General features: G+C 33.1%; 1 protein-coding gene across 5 annotated transcripts in view; it reads left to right on the plus strand.

Annotated features, from left to right (window-relative positions):
- The window catches only part of LOC145255744 (breakpoint cluster region protein-like), a 182,716-nt gene that overhangs the window by 62,361 nt on the left and 103,145 nt on the right, over positions 1–17,210 (plus strand). For all 5 annotated transcript variants that reach the window (XM_080114383.1, XM_080114385.1, XM_080114386.1 and 2 more), the window contains 3 exons: positions 2,217–2,267; positions 4,582–4,717; positions 16,726–16,784. In XM_080114383.1, the coding sequence (XP_079970509.1) occupies positions 2,217–2,267; positions 4,582–4,717; positions 16,726–16,784 (246 nt within the window). The remainder of the gene's footprint in view (positions 1–2,216; positions 2,268–4,581; positions 4,718–16,725; positions 16,785–17,210) is intronic.

Below are 17,210 nucleotides of genomic sequence, written 5' to 3' on the forward strand. Positions count from 1 at the left end.
TATCGATTGTCAGTATTAACTTCAGCAGTGCTCAATACGTGAGTAGAGTTAAAGAATGACATATTTTCTTAACTTTATATATATATATATATATATATATATATATATATATATATATATATATATTACCAGCCAAATCTGAGACAAGCCAAGTGAAAGAAACTGATTTAGTAACCAATAACCCAAGCATGAAGCATGTAGTATTGGATTACATTCACTAAACATCACATATAACATATAACATCTATATATATAAAAGCGAAAATGTATGTATGTATGTGTGTATGTTTGTGTGTCTGCTAAAAACTTTCGACAGACTGCACCAAAATTGACAAACTTGGTCTCATATGAAAGCCCCATTCTTCGCCCGACAAATATCGAAAAATTTGGCCAAAAACGTTAATTTTTTCACCCTGAAATCAACACCTTTCTACGTGGGGGGTCAGCAAAAACCGTCCTCTCATGACGAGATCGATTCTACGCATGCATCAAACGACGTCATAACCTGATTTAGTTTAAATATTTGAAGAACTGACACAATTTCATATACATCGTCTTAACTCAGTTGGTTAGAGGGTTCGAATCGTGGTATGAGATGGCTTTCTTTTTTTTTCGATTTTTTAAATTTTAATATTGAAGCAGGGTTATTTAAGCCATTTTTCACGTAACGTTCGTTTTTCTGTTTTTTTTTTTTTTTACTTCGCTTATTCTTAGGTTTTCATTAACATCCCCCACCCCGACCGACCACACACACCCAAAAACACCCGGGTACCCACCGATTTTTTAAATTTTAATATTGAAACAGGCTTACTTAAGCCATTTTTCACGTGTTTTTTATTTTTGGTTTTTATTTTTCAGAAGTTTTAACGTTCGTTTTTCTGTTTTCTTTTTTGTTTTTGTTTTTCAGATTTTTACATTTAACATCGTTCGTTTGCCTTACGTTAGGTTTTTTTGTGTGTTTTTTTTTACTTCGCTTATTCTTAAGTTTTGAATACCCCCCCCCCACCATTATTTTTCAGATAAGTTTTAACGTTCGTTTTTCTGTTTTCTTTTTTTACTTCGCTTATTCTTAGGTTTTCATTAACAACCCCCACCACGCCCGACCACACACACCTCCAAACACGCGGGCAACGCCGGGTAACCCCCCCCCCCTAGTTATATATAAAAGGAACTGTGTGTGTGTGTGCGCGCGCGCACGTGCGTGCGTCTGTATGTGTGAGTTTGTTCTCTATGGATTCCAAAACGACTGGGTCGACTTTTCTTTATTTCACACATATGTACTGCATGTGTATAGGAGTGTTTTTAGAGTATTGGAATGCGTTCGAGAAGTATCCAAAATCAATTATTGAAAAAATCCTATCAAAGAAAGAACAGTCCGATTTTAACGAAAATTAACATCCTAACATCCCAAGTGCATTTTAGAAGTTTTATACCAAGACAATCAGAAGGAGCCGGCGTATAAAACCACCAGGTTCTTTGATAAAAGCAAAGGCGGATTTGAAATGAATGTTTCTGTTTAGAGCACAATTGAACTATGATACTTTACTTTTATATTTTAAACTTTATTTCAAACCATTATATATAAAAATAATTTTATAAAATCAGCAGTAGGTTCTCTACAGTACAATGTAGACAATAATGTATTGCGGACTGTCACTACGACGAGACATGTGCAGCTTTCTCCCGGTGCACTACAGCAGACAATCAAGCGATTTGATTTTTTTTTTTTAATGATAAATTTCACCAATTTTGATGACAAAAGTATTGGAAATGTGGGACATTCGTTGACCCTCATTCAGTCCCTGACAACGTCGGGTCTCCCTACTAGTATAGTATACAACAGTATCTTATACATATGTCGTTTATGTGAATAGTTCAAATAATATAATTTGCGTTTTACAAAGGCATTTGTGTTGCTAAAACAGGTGTTTAAATTTGTTTTGTTTTTGTTCAAAAGTGATTGCACGTTTCCATATTGTGTGCATTCACATCACAGTTAAATGAAAGGTGGCTATTTTAATATCATCTTAATCATCTTAATGACGTACAACAACAGCAGACGACATCTTATTTGATTTTCATCACAAAATGTTACAAAATAACTTAAATGTGTTTTCATAATTCTTATTAAGAAAATATTTTGTTTCTGAAAATTTCCCAGTAAATTTTCATCGTTTTAAAATTCAATAATCTTTTATAATAATCTTAAATTTCAGACATTGAATAAGTGGAGAATTAATCGTTTGAAAAAGCGGATTTACCAAAATGTAAGTGATTCAGAATGGTACAAAAAATTGTACAATTTTGCATGACGATAACTGTAATTTATTTATTTAAATTTTCAAAAACGACAATTTATAATTAAATTAGGAAAAAATCTTTATTACAAAATAAAATTAAGAAAACAAGAACAAATTCTTTATTGGTTAAGTAAAAATGTTCGAGCTTTTTCATTATTTATTTAAATTAGGTATACGTTTTTCATTGTTTATTGGAATTAAAAATACAGTCTATTCATTAATCACTTATGCATCTTAAACCTAAACGATATGCCAAATTTAGGACGTCTTCGAATCACTAAGGAACACATAGTGGAACATATATTCACTACTATTGAAATTAAAGATTTCGACTAGACTTTTACTTCAATAAGAAGCGCCGGTGGAGTAGACTGACAGGGCAGAGTTGAGTGCAGAACTGACAAAGTAATACAGAAGATTTTAACTAATGTAGAAAAAGAGGACGCTGTTACTAGAGCGTGGCACAGATGCTGTTACTAAATTTTGCCACAAAGCTGAAAATTGAATGGTGAAGTGACATCATAAGATAGTGAAAGTAATAACTGAGAGAGGAAGGAAAAGAGACCACATTCTGGTACTAAGATCGAACAGTGCCGCACAGATCGATTTTTTAATTATGAATGGAAGCACCCCAGAAATCGATGAAAAAAAGCCAGCGAGAATCCAACAGAAGAGTTTTTAATGAAGCCACCAAATGCATCATGTCTAACAAATGAGAAAGAGGAATAATTACTGGATTGCAATCCTCTGCCAATTTGAACATCGATGGGATGCTGCAGTATATTTTAGATTTAAGGTGTTGTGATCCATGCAAACAGTGGAGATGTAAACAGCGAACATTAGGGCAATGAAGGTGCATCGGTAGCAATGCAAAGACTGTAGGAGGAACGCAATGTTGAAACATCTGGGCATGAGACTGTGATGTGAAATAATCTTTGATCATGGGGTCAATAGTATAAAATATAAAGGAGGATAAAATGTTATCTACTGTACAATGGATAATGAAAATAAAGGATTACAAGCTTTGAAAAGGATGACTTGAGGAAAGACGGTTGAAGTTTTGTCTGTGTTTATTGCGGTGTTGGTGAAAAGGAGTATCGTAAATTCCATAAGGGATTATGGAATTGTAGTTAAAAAAAACTATGATTCGAGAAAAGGCTATATTTTCCAATAATGTTTTTATATATGTTACTTTAGTTTTCTTCATTATGTATGCATGTTTTGTATGTTAGCAAGTGTTTAACGACTTTTTAACCATTTCATCTCAGGTCAAACACTTTTCTTTTGTGCCATTTTTTTTTTCCTAATTAGAAATTTTTTATAAAGTTTATTTTGTGAAAGTGTTTTGAGGGTGTGAGATTTGAAAATTCAGAAAGTGTGAGTGCTCTTATGTAATTTTAAATTTCAGAATGATTTTTAAAATTTCGTATGATTTCGGTGTGATTTTTTAATTTCGGTATGATTTTTAGATTTCGGTATGATTTTAAAATTTTGGTATTATTTTTAAATTTCGATATGATTTTTAGATTTCGGTATAATTTTTAGATTTCAGAATGATTTTAAAATTTTGGTATTATTTTTAAATTTCAGTATGATTTTTAAATTTCGGTATGATTTTTAAATTTTGGCATTATTTTTAAATTTCAGTATGATTTTTAAATTTAAGCATGATTTTTAAATTTCGATATGTTTTTTAGATTTCGGTATAATTTTTAAATTTCGGTATGATTTTTAAATTACATTATGATTTTAAAATTTCGGTATGATTTTCATATTTAAGTATAATTTTTAAATTTCAGTATGATTTTGAAATTTCAGTATGATTTTGAAATTTCAGTATGATTTTGAAATTTCGGTATGATTTTGAAATTTTGCTATGATTTTTAAATTTTGCTATGATTTTGATTTGATGTTAGTTTGAAATTTCGGTATAATTAATTATTTTGGAAAGAACTATATTCTCCAATAAATTTTATGTTTGTTACTTTGCAATACTTGCTGCCGCGAATATCTGCATAATTTTTGTATTTTATTAGTTAACGTTTTATTGTTAGCCCTTGATTATAATGGTTACACCGAGTTTGCAAACAGATGTACGCGAGTCAGTCGAGTGTGACTGATACGAATACGTGTCAATATGTGTCTTGACTGTGTTTATAGTTCCGACTATGGACTAATGTAGATATATACAGCGTGTTCCATGTTGCTTATCATTAATTCTTTAATTTTCATGGTCGGATAAAAAATTATGGCTATTTTTTTTTTTTTTTTTTATTCACAGGAGAAGAGCGAAATGCTGTTTACAGCCAACATAAAACTGACACTTGATGACTCCGACAAGAGCTACACTTTCTTCTCTCTGTCACGTGCGAATGTTGATGACTGGATCGAAATGATAGAGTTCATGAAACGTGACGGTAAGATTTTTAAAAATAATTACTTTAACTGATTAATTCGTGACTTCCTTAATGAAAATCTCGAATCTAATTATCTGCATTAATAAAAACACTTATTGACACAATTTTAATTATTTCAATTATTAAGATTGCTATCTTAATCTTGGTTTTTGAATTCTCAATGTTTCGGCCGATATAACCTCCAACTTTTTTCTGGTACATCTTTTTTTAACTTGAGAATCTTTGTGTTGAATTCAAGAACCTATTCAGAATTTCGAACCGAACTTTATTTAATTCGGGAAGGTAAATTGTTCTTATTCTATCAGCCATGATCGGGTAGAAGTGTTAAGTAATTTTTATATTATTCGTAGTTATTATCGCTTGTAGTGTGAATTGAACCTTCGACTTCCAAAATACTGTCACTTCAAACTGATTGTATGCAACGCCTTTATCCGTTGAATTACATGTTCATGTAGAAAATTCTAGTATAGATTTGGGGAGCTTTAAACCTAATTCTGTTTTAGTCTGTAGTATAACTGTTACGAAGTTATTGAAACATATGCAAATAACCAAGCCGTGGCCGTCACAGAAATAAGTACATACATAGACATCAGGATCGGAGGAAGAAAAGACAAAAAAGACAACAAAGAGAGAAAAAAAAGCATGTGTCGCCGCAAATGGAACTCTTAACAAGATGCAGAACTTGTAAATCCTCTGAACCTTTGCAAGATTTTTGGACAACCGTGAACCGTCGAATGAATTACGCACATAACAGCTGGTTATAACTGATGTCTAAAAAACTGTTAATTGACCTAGAGAGAGAAAAGCAGGAATGCGCCAATAGTCTTTAAACAGAAAAAATAGTCTTTCAACAGAAAAAAAAACTTGTGTCGAATTTCTTTTTTTCTTTGTTTCTTTGTGAGACTTCTGTAGACAACGTCGGGTCCGAGTTAAAATGTAACCACCTCGTTATATAAGTGTTTATTACTAATGTATGTATATATATATATATATATATATATATATATATATATATATATATATATATATATATATATATATATATATATATATATAAATGTAAATTTGGTTCGTTCCAAACGAATAAAACCATATTTCTACGTTACCAATTTATTTGAAATTTTCAGACAACCCATCTTTAGAGTCGAGGCATGTTTTTATGTTATTAAAATAAATTTACCTCGCGAAATATTAAATAAAATAAATATATTTTTTAACCGTGGTGCGAATCTGTTCTGTTGATAAAACTGAACTTCCGGTTCGATACATTTCACAGCCACGAATTGACGAAAGATTTCATTTTCTGTTTAGTAAGTAAAAAAAAAACAAAAAAAACATAATTCATTTGTTTATCTTCCAAATTTTTTAATTTACACATTTTTTCTTTATTATATAAGGCCAAAAAAAAAGTTTGTCGCTTGCATTTTGAGTTTTTTTTTTTTTTTGTTTTTCGGTTGGAATAAAAAAAAAACACGATTTAAAAAATAGCGCGGATCACTCTCTGCATTAGCACTGAAAAATGTTACTAAACATTTATTAATAATTTCTCACTTTTACAAACATTTGATTTTAAATTTCTTTTTAAATGACGACTTTTATCGACTTTTTTTTTAAATATCCCCCAATGGTGTTTATTACCCGCCCCCTCCAAAAGTGATGTTTATTCCGGAAGCTATTCTTAACATTTGGAGGTTGGGGGGGGGGTGATTCCAAGGTGGACCTAATCTAAAAAAAAAAAAAAGTTTTTTATGCGCACATAAGCAACTATTTTTATTAACTTTTTTTTTTACTTTTTTATTTAAAAATTAGTAAATTTCAATGAATAGAATAATAAATCATTTATCATTAATATGTGTTTTTGGTTTTGTGTTGAATGAAACTTTTTTTTTTCATTACAACAATAATGAACCAATTTAAATCTTCCGGCATGCTTTAAGGGTTACGAAATTATCAATAAATCGTTTAGTTACTAAGCCAACGTCAGTAAATAAAAAAATGCTACGTGCGCATGCATTAGCCTTGACTGGGGGGGGGGCTAAGGGAGCGACCATTCAATAATTATGCTGGTCGCTATGGAACTCAACGCCCAAGGTGTACCTACAGTGGCACTTATGCACTTATATTATCGTGCTATTTTTTAAAATAGTATTTTCATGTTAAATTCAAATTTTACAATATGTTTTTCTTTTATTAATTTGTTAAGTGAAACTACAGATAGCCCGGTCGGTTTCTAATGTGAGGAAAATCTATCCCCCCCCCAAAAAAAGGGGTACTCTGGATAATAAAAAAACATTAAAATTGCCTCAGTCTCGAAAGATTTCTTCTCTACTGAACCAGGAAACAAACGGTGAAGTGTAGTTCACCTTCTGTTTCTCTCCCACTCTCTCTCTTCCTCACTTAATATCTCTCTCTATCCATCTCTCCCTTTCCCTCTCTCAATCTATCTTTCTCTCTATATCACCCTCTCCATCTCTCTTTGAGCCCCTTTCTCTCTCTAACTCCCTCTATCTCTCTCCTTTCCTCTGTCTCATCCCTCTCTGTTTCTAACTCTCCCCCTCTCTCTGCTTATCTATCAATCCCTTTATCTCTCTATCTTCTTCTCTTTCTCTATTTTCCTCTCACTTTCTCTTTCCTATCTATATATCTTCCTCTCTATCTGTCCATCTCTAATCCCTCATCCTGTTTTAGTCTCCTAAATTAATTACAGTGAATAAGGCATTGTCAAAACATGGATAAATCCTATTTTAGTCACCTAATTTACTGACTGTGAGAATAGAAGTTATTTGGAAATTACTGCTACCTTGAACAGCACCAGAAGTAACTGGTAAAACCTTTCTAATTAAATTGATTTTGGCAGCCATTTGGTAACAAAATGACATAGCCTTAGCCCTTGCTGCATGAGGAATATCTGCGACCTTGCTGCGAAGTAGAAGAATTATTTATTCTACTTTAAAACATTCAATTTTTCAAAAATCTCATGTTCGACATCTTCAAAACATCCAATATGGGGAAAAATATTGCAGAAATGCAAACTTATTGTTTAGGATGAATGTACAATGGTACGCACGAAATCACTTGAGGCTCTTGGTCGATCCTTGCAAAATTTGCGTGGCAATGTCAGACCATTTGGGAATGCAGTAATATTGCTTGCAGGAGATTTCAGACAAATGTTACCTGTTATTCTTCAATCAACACCAGCAGATGAAATAAATGCTTGCCTCAAATACTCTACTTTTTTGTTCCATGTGAAGACATTAAACTTAACTCAAAATATGCATGTCCAGTTGCCGACTGTTCAATCCGCACAAAAACTTTTGCATCACTTGTGGGAAATTGGGTACGAAAAAGTTCCGGCTGATCAGAGTTAAGGGTAAAATTCTTTGACTTTTAACTTCTGTAATTTCTGTAATTTTATTTCATCAAAAGAATAGTTAGTTTAAAAGGTTTTTGCAGATATTCAAATTATAAGAATTCCATTTGACTGAGTGAATGAGCTATTCTTGCAGGTCAATACAAAGATGCCCATGAACTTAACGCTATTATTCAATGTAAAATTCCAAGTGAGGTAGTCAAATACAAATCCATCGACACTGTTGTGAAAGCAGATAAAGTGGTTAATTATCCAACAGCTATATTTGCCAGGGATGCCACCGCAACTGAAATTTGGTGTACTAATTATCATGTTATGAAATATAAACTAATCCAAGCTTTGCAATGGCACATAGCTTGCAGTAAAAAAAAAATTAACAAACAATATCATAGAAACAACAATCTTAACAGGACCTTTCACAGATGAATATATCTTCATTCCATGCATTCCTATGATTCCACCGGATACATCATTACACTTTAGGAAATTGAAATTTCCAATTTTATTGTCATTTGCAATAACCATCAACAAAGCACAGGGAACAATCTTTACAATTGTGGGCCTTACAGTTACACACTGACTGTTTTTTCACATGGACAATTTATATTACGTATTCAAGAGTCACCAAACCGGAAAATCTCTAAATCAGCTAAGAAAATGGAACAACAAAAACTGTGTACCCATGCAAAATGGAAAATTAAACCTATAAGAAACATGCTTTTTCTCATTTTGGAACTTTTTCCATTGCGCCAATTTGAGCCACAGCAACGCGTGGCAGGGTACAGCTAGTATATATATATATATATATATATATATATATATATATATATATATATATATATATATTAGTAATAAACACTTATATAACGAGGTGGTATATATATATATATATTAGTAATAAACACTTATATAACGAGGTGGTATATATATATATATATATAAGACCAAGTAGTCAATAAAAACATGTTAAAAACACTTTGAAAAAGAGTTAAAAAACATATTTAATTTGAAAAGGAAACACTAAGTAAGTGGATAGTCCTTAATCCACGGGGTTTCGAAGAAATACTTTTCTTCTCATCAGAGGGTAGGATTTAGCAAAATGCGGGATCGGATTTTGCTTGCAAAAGTATTTGATGAAACTATAAGTAATTCATAGATCTTACTTGATAACAAAAAGTGAAGCAGAGGGAATAGGGTGAAGAAAAAAGTGATTTCACGTGAATGGATAATCAGGCGAAGGGTAAAGTATCCCATGGTGGATTAAAATCCAAAAATGCAGAATCCAAGAAAATTAGTTAAATTTCCATTCGCACAAGTAAAATCCAAGGGAATCGCGCAATTGGAAGATGGTCCTAAATAATCCAAAAGGCAGAAATCCGTGGAATAATTCACAAATGGGTACAAGGGAAAGGAATGAATTCCAATAATATTATTAAAAGAAAGATAAGATGTCCGTCAAAAAAATGGAAGAAATTTAAAACTCAACTGCCGATATATATATATATATATATATATATATATATATATATGTGTGTGTGTGTGTGTGTGTGTGTGTGTGTGTGTGTGTGTGTGTGTGTGTATTAATGAGACTGAGGGTAAGAAAGAGATTTACTGGACAAAAAAGCACGTTTCTATAAATATGCTAAAATCTATTCTGCTAATTATTCTTGAAAATAAATCTGGACGGATCTGAAAATATTCGCATCAAATGTAACTATGGCAGTTACGTCAGTCAGTTCTTGTTAGAAGAAGAAAAAAACTAATATTATAAAATTAAAAAGATCAATATCGGAAGAAAATTATGTAAAGAGTGTATATTTCTGGTTGCAGAATGATCCAAACATTTTTGTCCAACAACCTTAGCAACAACATGGATTTCGGTCTTCTAACTTGGACATACGCAATCTCAATGTAGGACAGATTTGGTTGAAGAACCCTGGCTTCACTATAGACAGAGAATCTCCATTTTCTCAAGACTCAAAGTAGGACTAGGATCAAGTTAAAAAAGAAACACTTTACTTAATGATGGTTTGGAAATCGGAAAGCGAGAACAACAACATATCAAAAAAAACAGTCTCTCATCCTTTTTGACTGTTTAGATTTTGGCAGATGTTTTATTATAAACGATTAAAAAGGTACTTAAAAAAAGAATTCTAAGTACAAAAATAGCAAATAAAGTATTTTAAAAATATTTGCAAAAGAAACTATATAAGAATATATTCGACTCCTCCCTCCATAAAAAAACAATATAAGAACAAATTTATTTGATTATTAGTAATAAAAAAGATATTCCAATTCAAATAAGCTTCATTTATAATTTTTTAAAAAAACGACATAAAATATAACGGGTAACAGATTTTTATAAACACTGCTTATTTCCGATTTTAAACTGGAAGTCTTCATCAAGTAGACTATTACTCTGTTTCACTTTTATCCGTTGCACCACAAGTCCATATATTTTAGTATCATCCTTACTGAGGATTGATCTTACAACTTCCAAATCACTGTCACTTAGAATTGATTATCACTGAACACTTTAATCCCGTCCACCATATATACATGTGTCCGCAACAAATAAAAACAGTAAATAATAATCAGTTCTAAGTGATAGTATTCCAGAGTTTGAATTCTTAGTCCAGACGACACTAAGGATACAATTGCGAATTACTTACGAATTCTCTCCCGTCATGGTTGATAGAAGAAGAAGAAGAAGAAGAAGAAGAAGAAGAAGAAGAAGAAAAAGAAGAAGAAGAAAGCGCCCCTGTGGATTAAATAAAAGGTTTTGTTCGAAATTGATTACAAATGACCAAGTTTAATATAAAGATTCTCGAGTTCAACAAGATAGTCGGAAGTTGTGAGAATAACACTTAAGATGAGAGCAATAGTTTGAATAATTCAAATAATACAAATCATAAAAGTTCTAATTCTTCAAGATTCGTGTTCGTGCATGACCTGATGAGGTATAAAAATTAAAAAAAACTCACTAACTAGAAATTGAAAGTGAGTGCTTTAGCATTTCATATACAGGAAAATCGTATTTCCGTTTTGAGTGTGTCCACCCAATGTTACGTTGTTTGTATGAATATATTCTACAATGATGAACATGTTGAAAAGTGGGGTTCATCTTTTTCTGTATATTCATGTAAGTGTAAATGTGAGTATGTATATACGTCGTATCAGTTAGTTGATCATCTAGTGTGTATATTTTAACATTTATGCAACAGTTCTAACAGGAACCGAGTGACGTGGACGTATCGAAACAGTTGTAGACAAACAGTTCTTTTTAACAGATGTAAATACCACAACACATACCTGAATTATTTACGAACATTTATTTTCATGATCCGGTCGACATCTTCAGAGATTACACGTTTTTACATCTTGGCTGCCTGAGATGACGCTGCTCCCCGTGTCATGGAGAGACTAACTTCTGTTTTTGAGTCGTCCGTTCTCTCTAATGTCCAGCTAACGACTGACTAGAATCTCCACAAATCTACCTCTCATCACGTGTCTCATTACGTGTCTCAGACCAACAGCTGATGTAACCCCAATCTAGTTATTTGTTTATGCAAACCAAAAATCATATTGACATCTAGTTTCTATTTTCACATTCCTTTTGCGGTATTATTATATATGTAAATCATTTTTTCCCAATTTAATTGTTTATTTTTCTAATCATAATAATTAATTCAGCGACCCGCCCTGCTCGAATCAATTAATAATAATAATAATAATAATAATAATAATAATAATAATAATAATGCTACAGAAGGACATGGAGAAAGGAACCGTCCCCAGCAATTATAGGCCAATCACGTGCCTACCCACCATGTGGAAGATACTCACAGCACAACTGAGGGAACAAATCTACCATTCACTGAATAACCGTGGACTCAACCCCGAGCAACAGAAAGGATGCCAAAAAGGGAAAAGAGGAACACATGATCTGCTATATGTTGATCAAAAGATCCTAAAGGAGGTAAAAAGGAAGAGGAAAAATTTAGCCATGGCATGGATCGACTACAAAAAGGCGTACGACAGGATCACCCAAGCATGGATAATAGAATAGAATGCTTAAAAATGTATAAAATACCAAGCGGGGGTCACCAATGTAATAGAAAATGCAATGAAAACATGGAGACTGGAACTGACAGCAAATGGACAACACATAACAGAAATTAACATACAAAGAGGCATCTTCCAAGGAGACTCATTATCACCATTACTGTTCATCATAGCCATGATGCCCTTGAATAGTATTCTGAGAAAGTGCCAAGCCAGATACAAGTTCCCCAATACAGAGGAAAAAATAAACCACCTGATGTACATGGACGATCTGAAACTTTTTGCAAGGACCGAAAAGGAGCTAGAGACACTAATTAACACTACCAGGATCTTCAGCCAAGATATCCAAATGGAATTTGGAATGGAAAAATGCGCACTACTAGTTATAAAAAAGGGAAAACTGGAAACGACAGAAGGCATGGAACTACCCAACCAAACAGAAATGAGGGCACTAGGGGAACAAGACGACTATAAATACTTGGGAATTCTGGAAGCGGAAACCATCAGAACAACAGAAATGAAAGAGAAAATTGGAAAGGAATACCTTAGGAGAACAAGAAAACTCATGGAAACTAAATTATATAGCAGAAACCTAATAAAAGGGCAGTGTCACTAGTGAGATACTCTGGACCGTTTATAGGATGGACAAAAGAAGAACTGCGACAGCTCAACCAGAAAACTCATGACCATGCATAATGCACTACACTCAAAGGATGATATTGACAGACTCTACGTGAAAAGGAAAGACGGTGGGAGAGGACTGATCTGTATAGAAGACTGTGTGAAGGACACAAAAAAAGAACTAGAAAAATACATAATGCAAAACACTGAAAGGATAATTATGGCAGCGAGAAATACGGAGAAAACCAACAAAACAGAAAACAGAGAGACAAATGACAAAACGAGAAAAGAGAAATGGGAAGAGAAACAAATCCACAGAAGATTCATAAGAATGACAAAAGATGAGAATAACGAAAACACCTGGACATGGATGCAAAAAGGACATATAAACCGAGAAACTGAATCCCTAATAACCGCAGCACAAGATAACTTGATAAGAACCAACCATATCAAAGCAAGGATCGATAAAACACAAGAAAACAGCAAATGCAGACTGTGGACAAAGAGACGGAACGATAAACCATAGAGTAAGTGAATGCAGCAAACTGGCCCAAAAGGAATACAAAAACAGGCATGACCAAGTGGGGAGGGCGGTGCACTGGTAATTGTGCAAACGATTGCATTTTGAGCATACAGATAAATGGTACAAGCATAAACCCCCAACAGCACTTGAAAACGAGAACCACAAAATCCTATGGGACATGGACATACAGACGGACAAACCCATCCAAGCAAGAAAACCAGATATCGTAATAATTAACAAGAAAGAGAAATCCTGTCAAATCGTAAACCTTGCTGTCCCAGCTGATCACAGGGTGAGTATGAAAGAAAAAGAGAAACGAAGCAAATACACAGAACTAGCCAGAGAGTTCAAAGGGATTTGAATGATGAAGAAAACCAAAATAGTACCGATAATAGTAGGAGCACTAGGAACAATCCCGAAAAATCTGGAAAAAAGAATGGCAGAAATTGAAATCAGAGGAATAGCTGCAAAAATACAACGCCTAACGATAAGGAAAACCGCTGAAATATTAAGGAAAACCCTTGAATGCGGAGAATAACACAAGACAATATAACAAAGAAGCGTTACAGGGAATGAAGAACACTGAAGCTGCAGATCTACATGTTCTACACCTCCCATGCATCTCTCCATTTTTTCACCACCGTTTCTCCCAAAACAAAGTGATACCAAAGAGCCGAGAAGAGTCAAGGAGGATGAAAAGACCGAGGAGGGAGCACTGGCCGGACCTCTGCTGGACAAGTGCGAAGAGAACTGGGATCTTGGGGAGGCTTAGTGCCACTCAAATTCCAGTATAAACCAATGGTCACTACCAGCGAGAAATCAATGGTAAGAGGCTGTTGCGATGATGCAAATTTATTTGCAAATGCTATCGAAGGAGGAGAAGAGAGATGGACGTCTGGGGAGACTTGTTGTCACTCAGCTTCCAGAGAACACCACAGGTCTCCAATCAGATCGTTTGCTGACTTGTGTGAAAGATCCAGGTGAGCCAATAATAATGTTTTGGCCCCTGGCCCTGCTTGCCACAGTTAACACAGATGCTACGCTATGATCACAGCCCAAAGGAGCACAACATTACATGGCACCAAAAAGGGGTATGTTATATTCTCGTGTACCAAAAAGGCACCAAAACACTATATGTTGTATAATCGTTTAAATGTTGATATGCGTACTTGAAACGAAGGGTTCGTCCTGATGTGTATACGTGTCACTAAATGTCTATTGTTGGTGATTCTTCACTATTTGAACCCTAGCTTATGTTGTTGCTGTCTATTTATGGTATATTCATATCTAATTGTTCATATACGTGTGTGTGTGTGTGTGTGTGTGTGTGTGTGTGTGTGTGTGTGTGTGTGTGTGTGTGTGTGTGAGATACATCATTTTGAACATACCCTAACTTCATACGTCATTGATCTTGTCCACCTGGAATTCATCTTGTTCTTGGAGGAGAGACTAAAAACCTGTTTGGAAGAATATTCAATCACTTCCAAGAGCGCTGGTTGTTTTTTATAGTTTTATTCTCTTTTCTATGTCGATCGCAGAAGAATGGAAAGTGAATATCTTTTCTTGCGTGGTTCTGCTCAACGTCCAAATTCCAACTTTCAATCTCCAGCTAACCTGATCACATGACTCACACGCAGATCCGATCAGCTGACCAGCGCTTCCGGTAAATGTGTCTATGATGTGATTTACCATATTTTGACAGAGTTTATAAATATTCTTCATATTCATCTCCTGTTTATCTCTCCAGTTAGATAGATAGATAGATAGATAAACCGAGATGGATAGATACAGAAATAGATAACTAAATAGATAGATCGACACTTTCTTGTGTTCGACCTATTGCATAACCCCAAAACTCACTAGATTCTGGAAAAATCCTGATTTGATTATGGTATAAAAAAAAAAAAACAATTGCTATAATATTGTCACCAGGGACAAATTTGTTGAAAGGAGGGGTACTTCCATTCTTATTGGTAATTGTTTCACAAACAACACAGAAACTAGATCATTGTCGGTCAGTAGCTGAATAAGGGATCATTTTACAATGAATTATAAAATCATAAAAATACTAATTCTTAAAGATCCATGTATTTGTCTGACCTGGAAAAAATCTTTGGGAAAATACTGTAATATTGTTATCAGGAATCAAATTAATTTACGATACTAAGAATACAATCACGGATTACTTAAAACTTCTGCTCGATCATAGTTGAGTGAATGATAGCAACCTACCTCCCTATGTTAAATAAAGTGTGTACAAATCCCTGAGTTTGAGAAGACATCCCTATAAAAGGTCGGTTACATTACAAGACACCCCCCCTATAAAAGTAGGTTACGTTACGGTGTGAGAATAACATTCAAAATGAGAACAGTTGTCCGAGTAATCCAAATAAAACTTATCTAATGCATTCGTATTTTGAAAATGTGTTCTAATGTGTGTGGCATAAAGCACACATAGTCTGAAGTTGGTTGATTTTTTTTAATCTGTAAATGGCATTACATGGATGATGAAGAGATGACTTTTACAATATGTGAGCTACCAAAGTTTTCTAATCTACCAAAGTTTTCTAATCTACCAATGTTTTCTAACCCTAACCCTGAATAACTAACCATAACCCTGACTGAATAACCCTGTAGAGAAATTTGTAGTGAGTGCAAAAATCAAACGCACAAAGAACAGTTATATTTACAATTCTTTCTAATATTTAAAAAGTTATTTTCATTTTTCTCTATTTATTTTTATTTCAATAACTATTCAAATACTATTACTACTACTACTACTAATAAAGACATTCGCATAAACACATGATTTTGTCTGAAAATATTTATAATACAGAAATGGTGGATCGTTTCGTGGAAGGATCGTTCAAAAAATACAGTCAAAACGACTAAGACATGGGCGTTCGATTTTACGTGAGAAGAAGTTAGTCACGTTTACAATTTTTTTAATAGAATTTAAAAAAGATTCAGGGTTTTTTTTTTATTATTTTGTTTTCGATTTAAATAAATATTCGGCAAAATAAAAAATAATAATTCGATGTGTGTCATAGGTGAGAAATGTAAAGACACGCAATATCTTCACTGGTAGTTTATAAAATTGGGGAGAAAATGATTTTTGCGCATAATATTGAGTCGACTCGGATGCTCGTTTGTCATTACAGACGCTATTTAGGCGTTAACGACGGCAAAAAATATTCTGAAAAACTGCAATTTGAAATATTTTAAAGCGATATTTTGGTTTGAAAAAAATAAAATTTACATTTGAAAATTGCAAAACTATAACATAAATATAATAGACTGATTAAGTAAATGATTCAGCGCATAAAACTCTTATTTGAAAAGAAACATGAGTTTCATATTTGACTTCTCAAACATAAAACATTTTCACGCTGTAAATGCTTTATATTTTGTCTCTTTCTGCCCTTTCAGAACATCCCAAAGTTCATGCAGAATATAAATACCGAGAGTGCATTAAGAATTTTCAATTGGTAAGTTTTTCTTTCATAAACAATATTGACATGCCAGATTATTTTTAAGGTAGATTATTTTTAAGGTGGATTATTTTTAAGGTAGATTATATTGTTAGGTAAATTATATCCCAAAGAAAATTATTTTTAAGACAGTATGTGTCAAAGCATGTTTTGGAGGGGGGCAGATTATATTTTAGGCAACTTATTTTTTAATGTATATTTTTGAAGGCAGATTAATTTGAAGAAAATTATATTTTTACTCACTTATGTATAACGTTCTAGTTACGGGTAAAATAAAATAAAATTAAGCTGATCTGGTGTATCACACATAATTCTTAAATGTAATTTTAATTGATTATACCATCTTTTTGAAAACTGACACTTCATAATTCAGTATTGAGATAATAATATAATCATTGTGTACAATGATTATATTACAATGTA

This window comes from Euprymna scolopes, chromosome 31, assembly GCF_053919585.1.
Source record: "Euprymna scolopes isolate OS-2025 chromosome 31, ASM5391958v1, whole genome shotgun sequence".
Classification (NCBI taxonomy): domain Eukaryota; kingdom Metazoa; phylum Mollusca; class Cephalopoda; order Sepiida; family Sepiolidae; genus Euprymna; species Euprymna scolopes.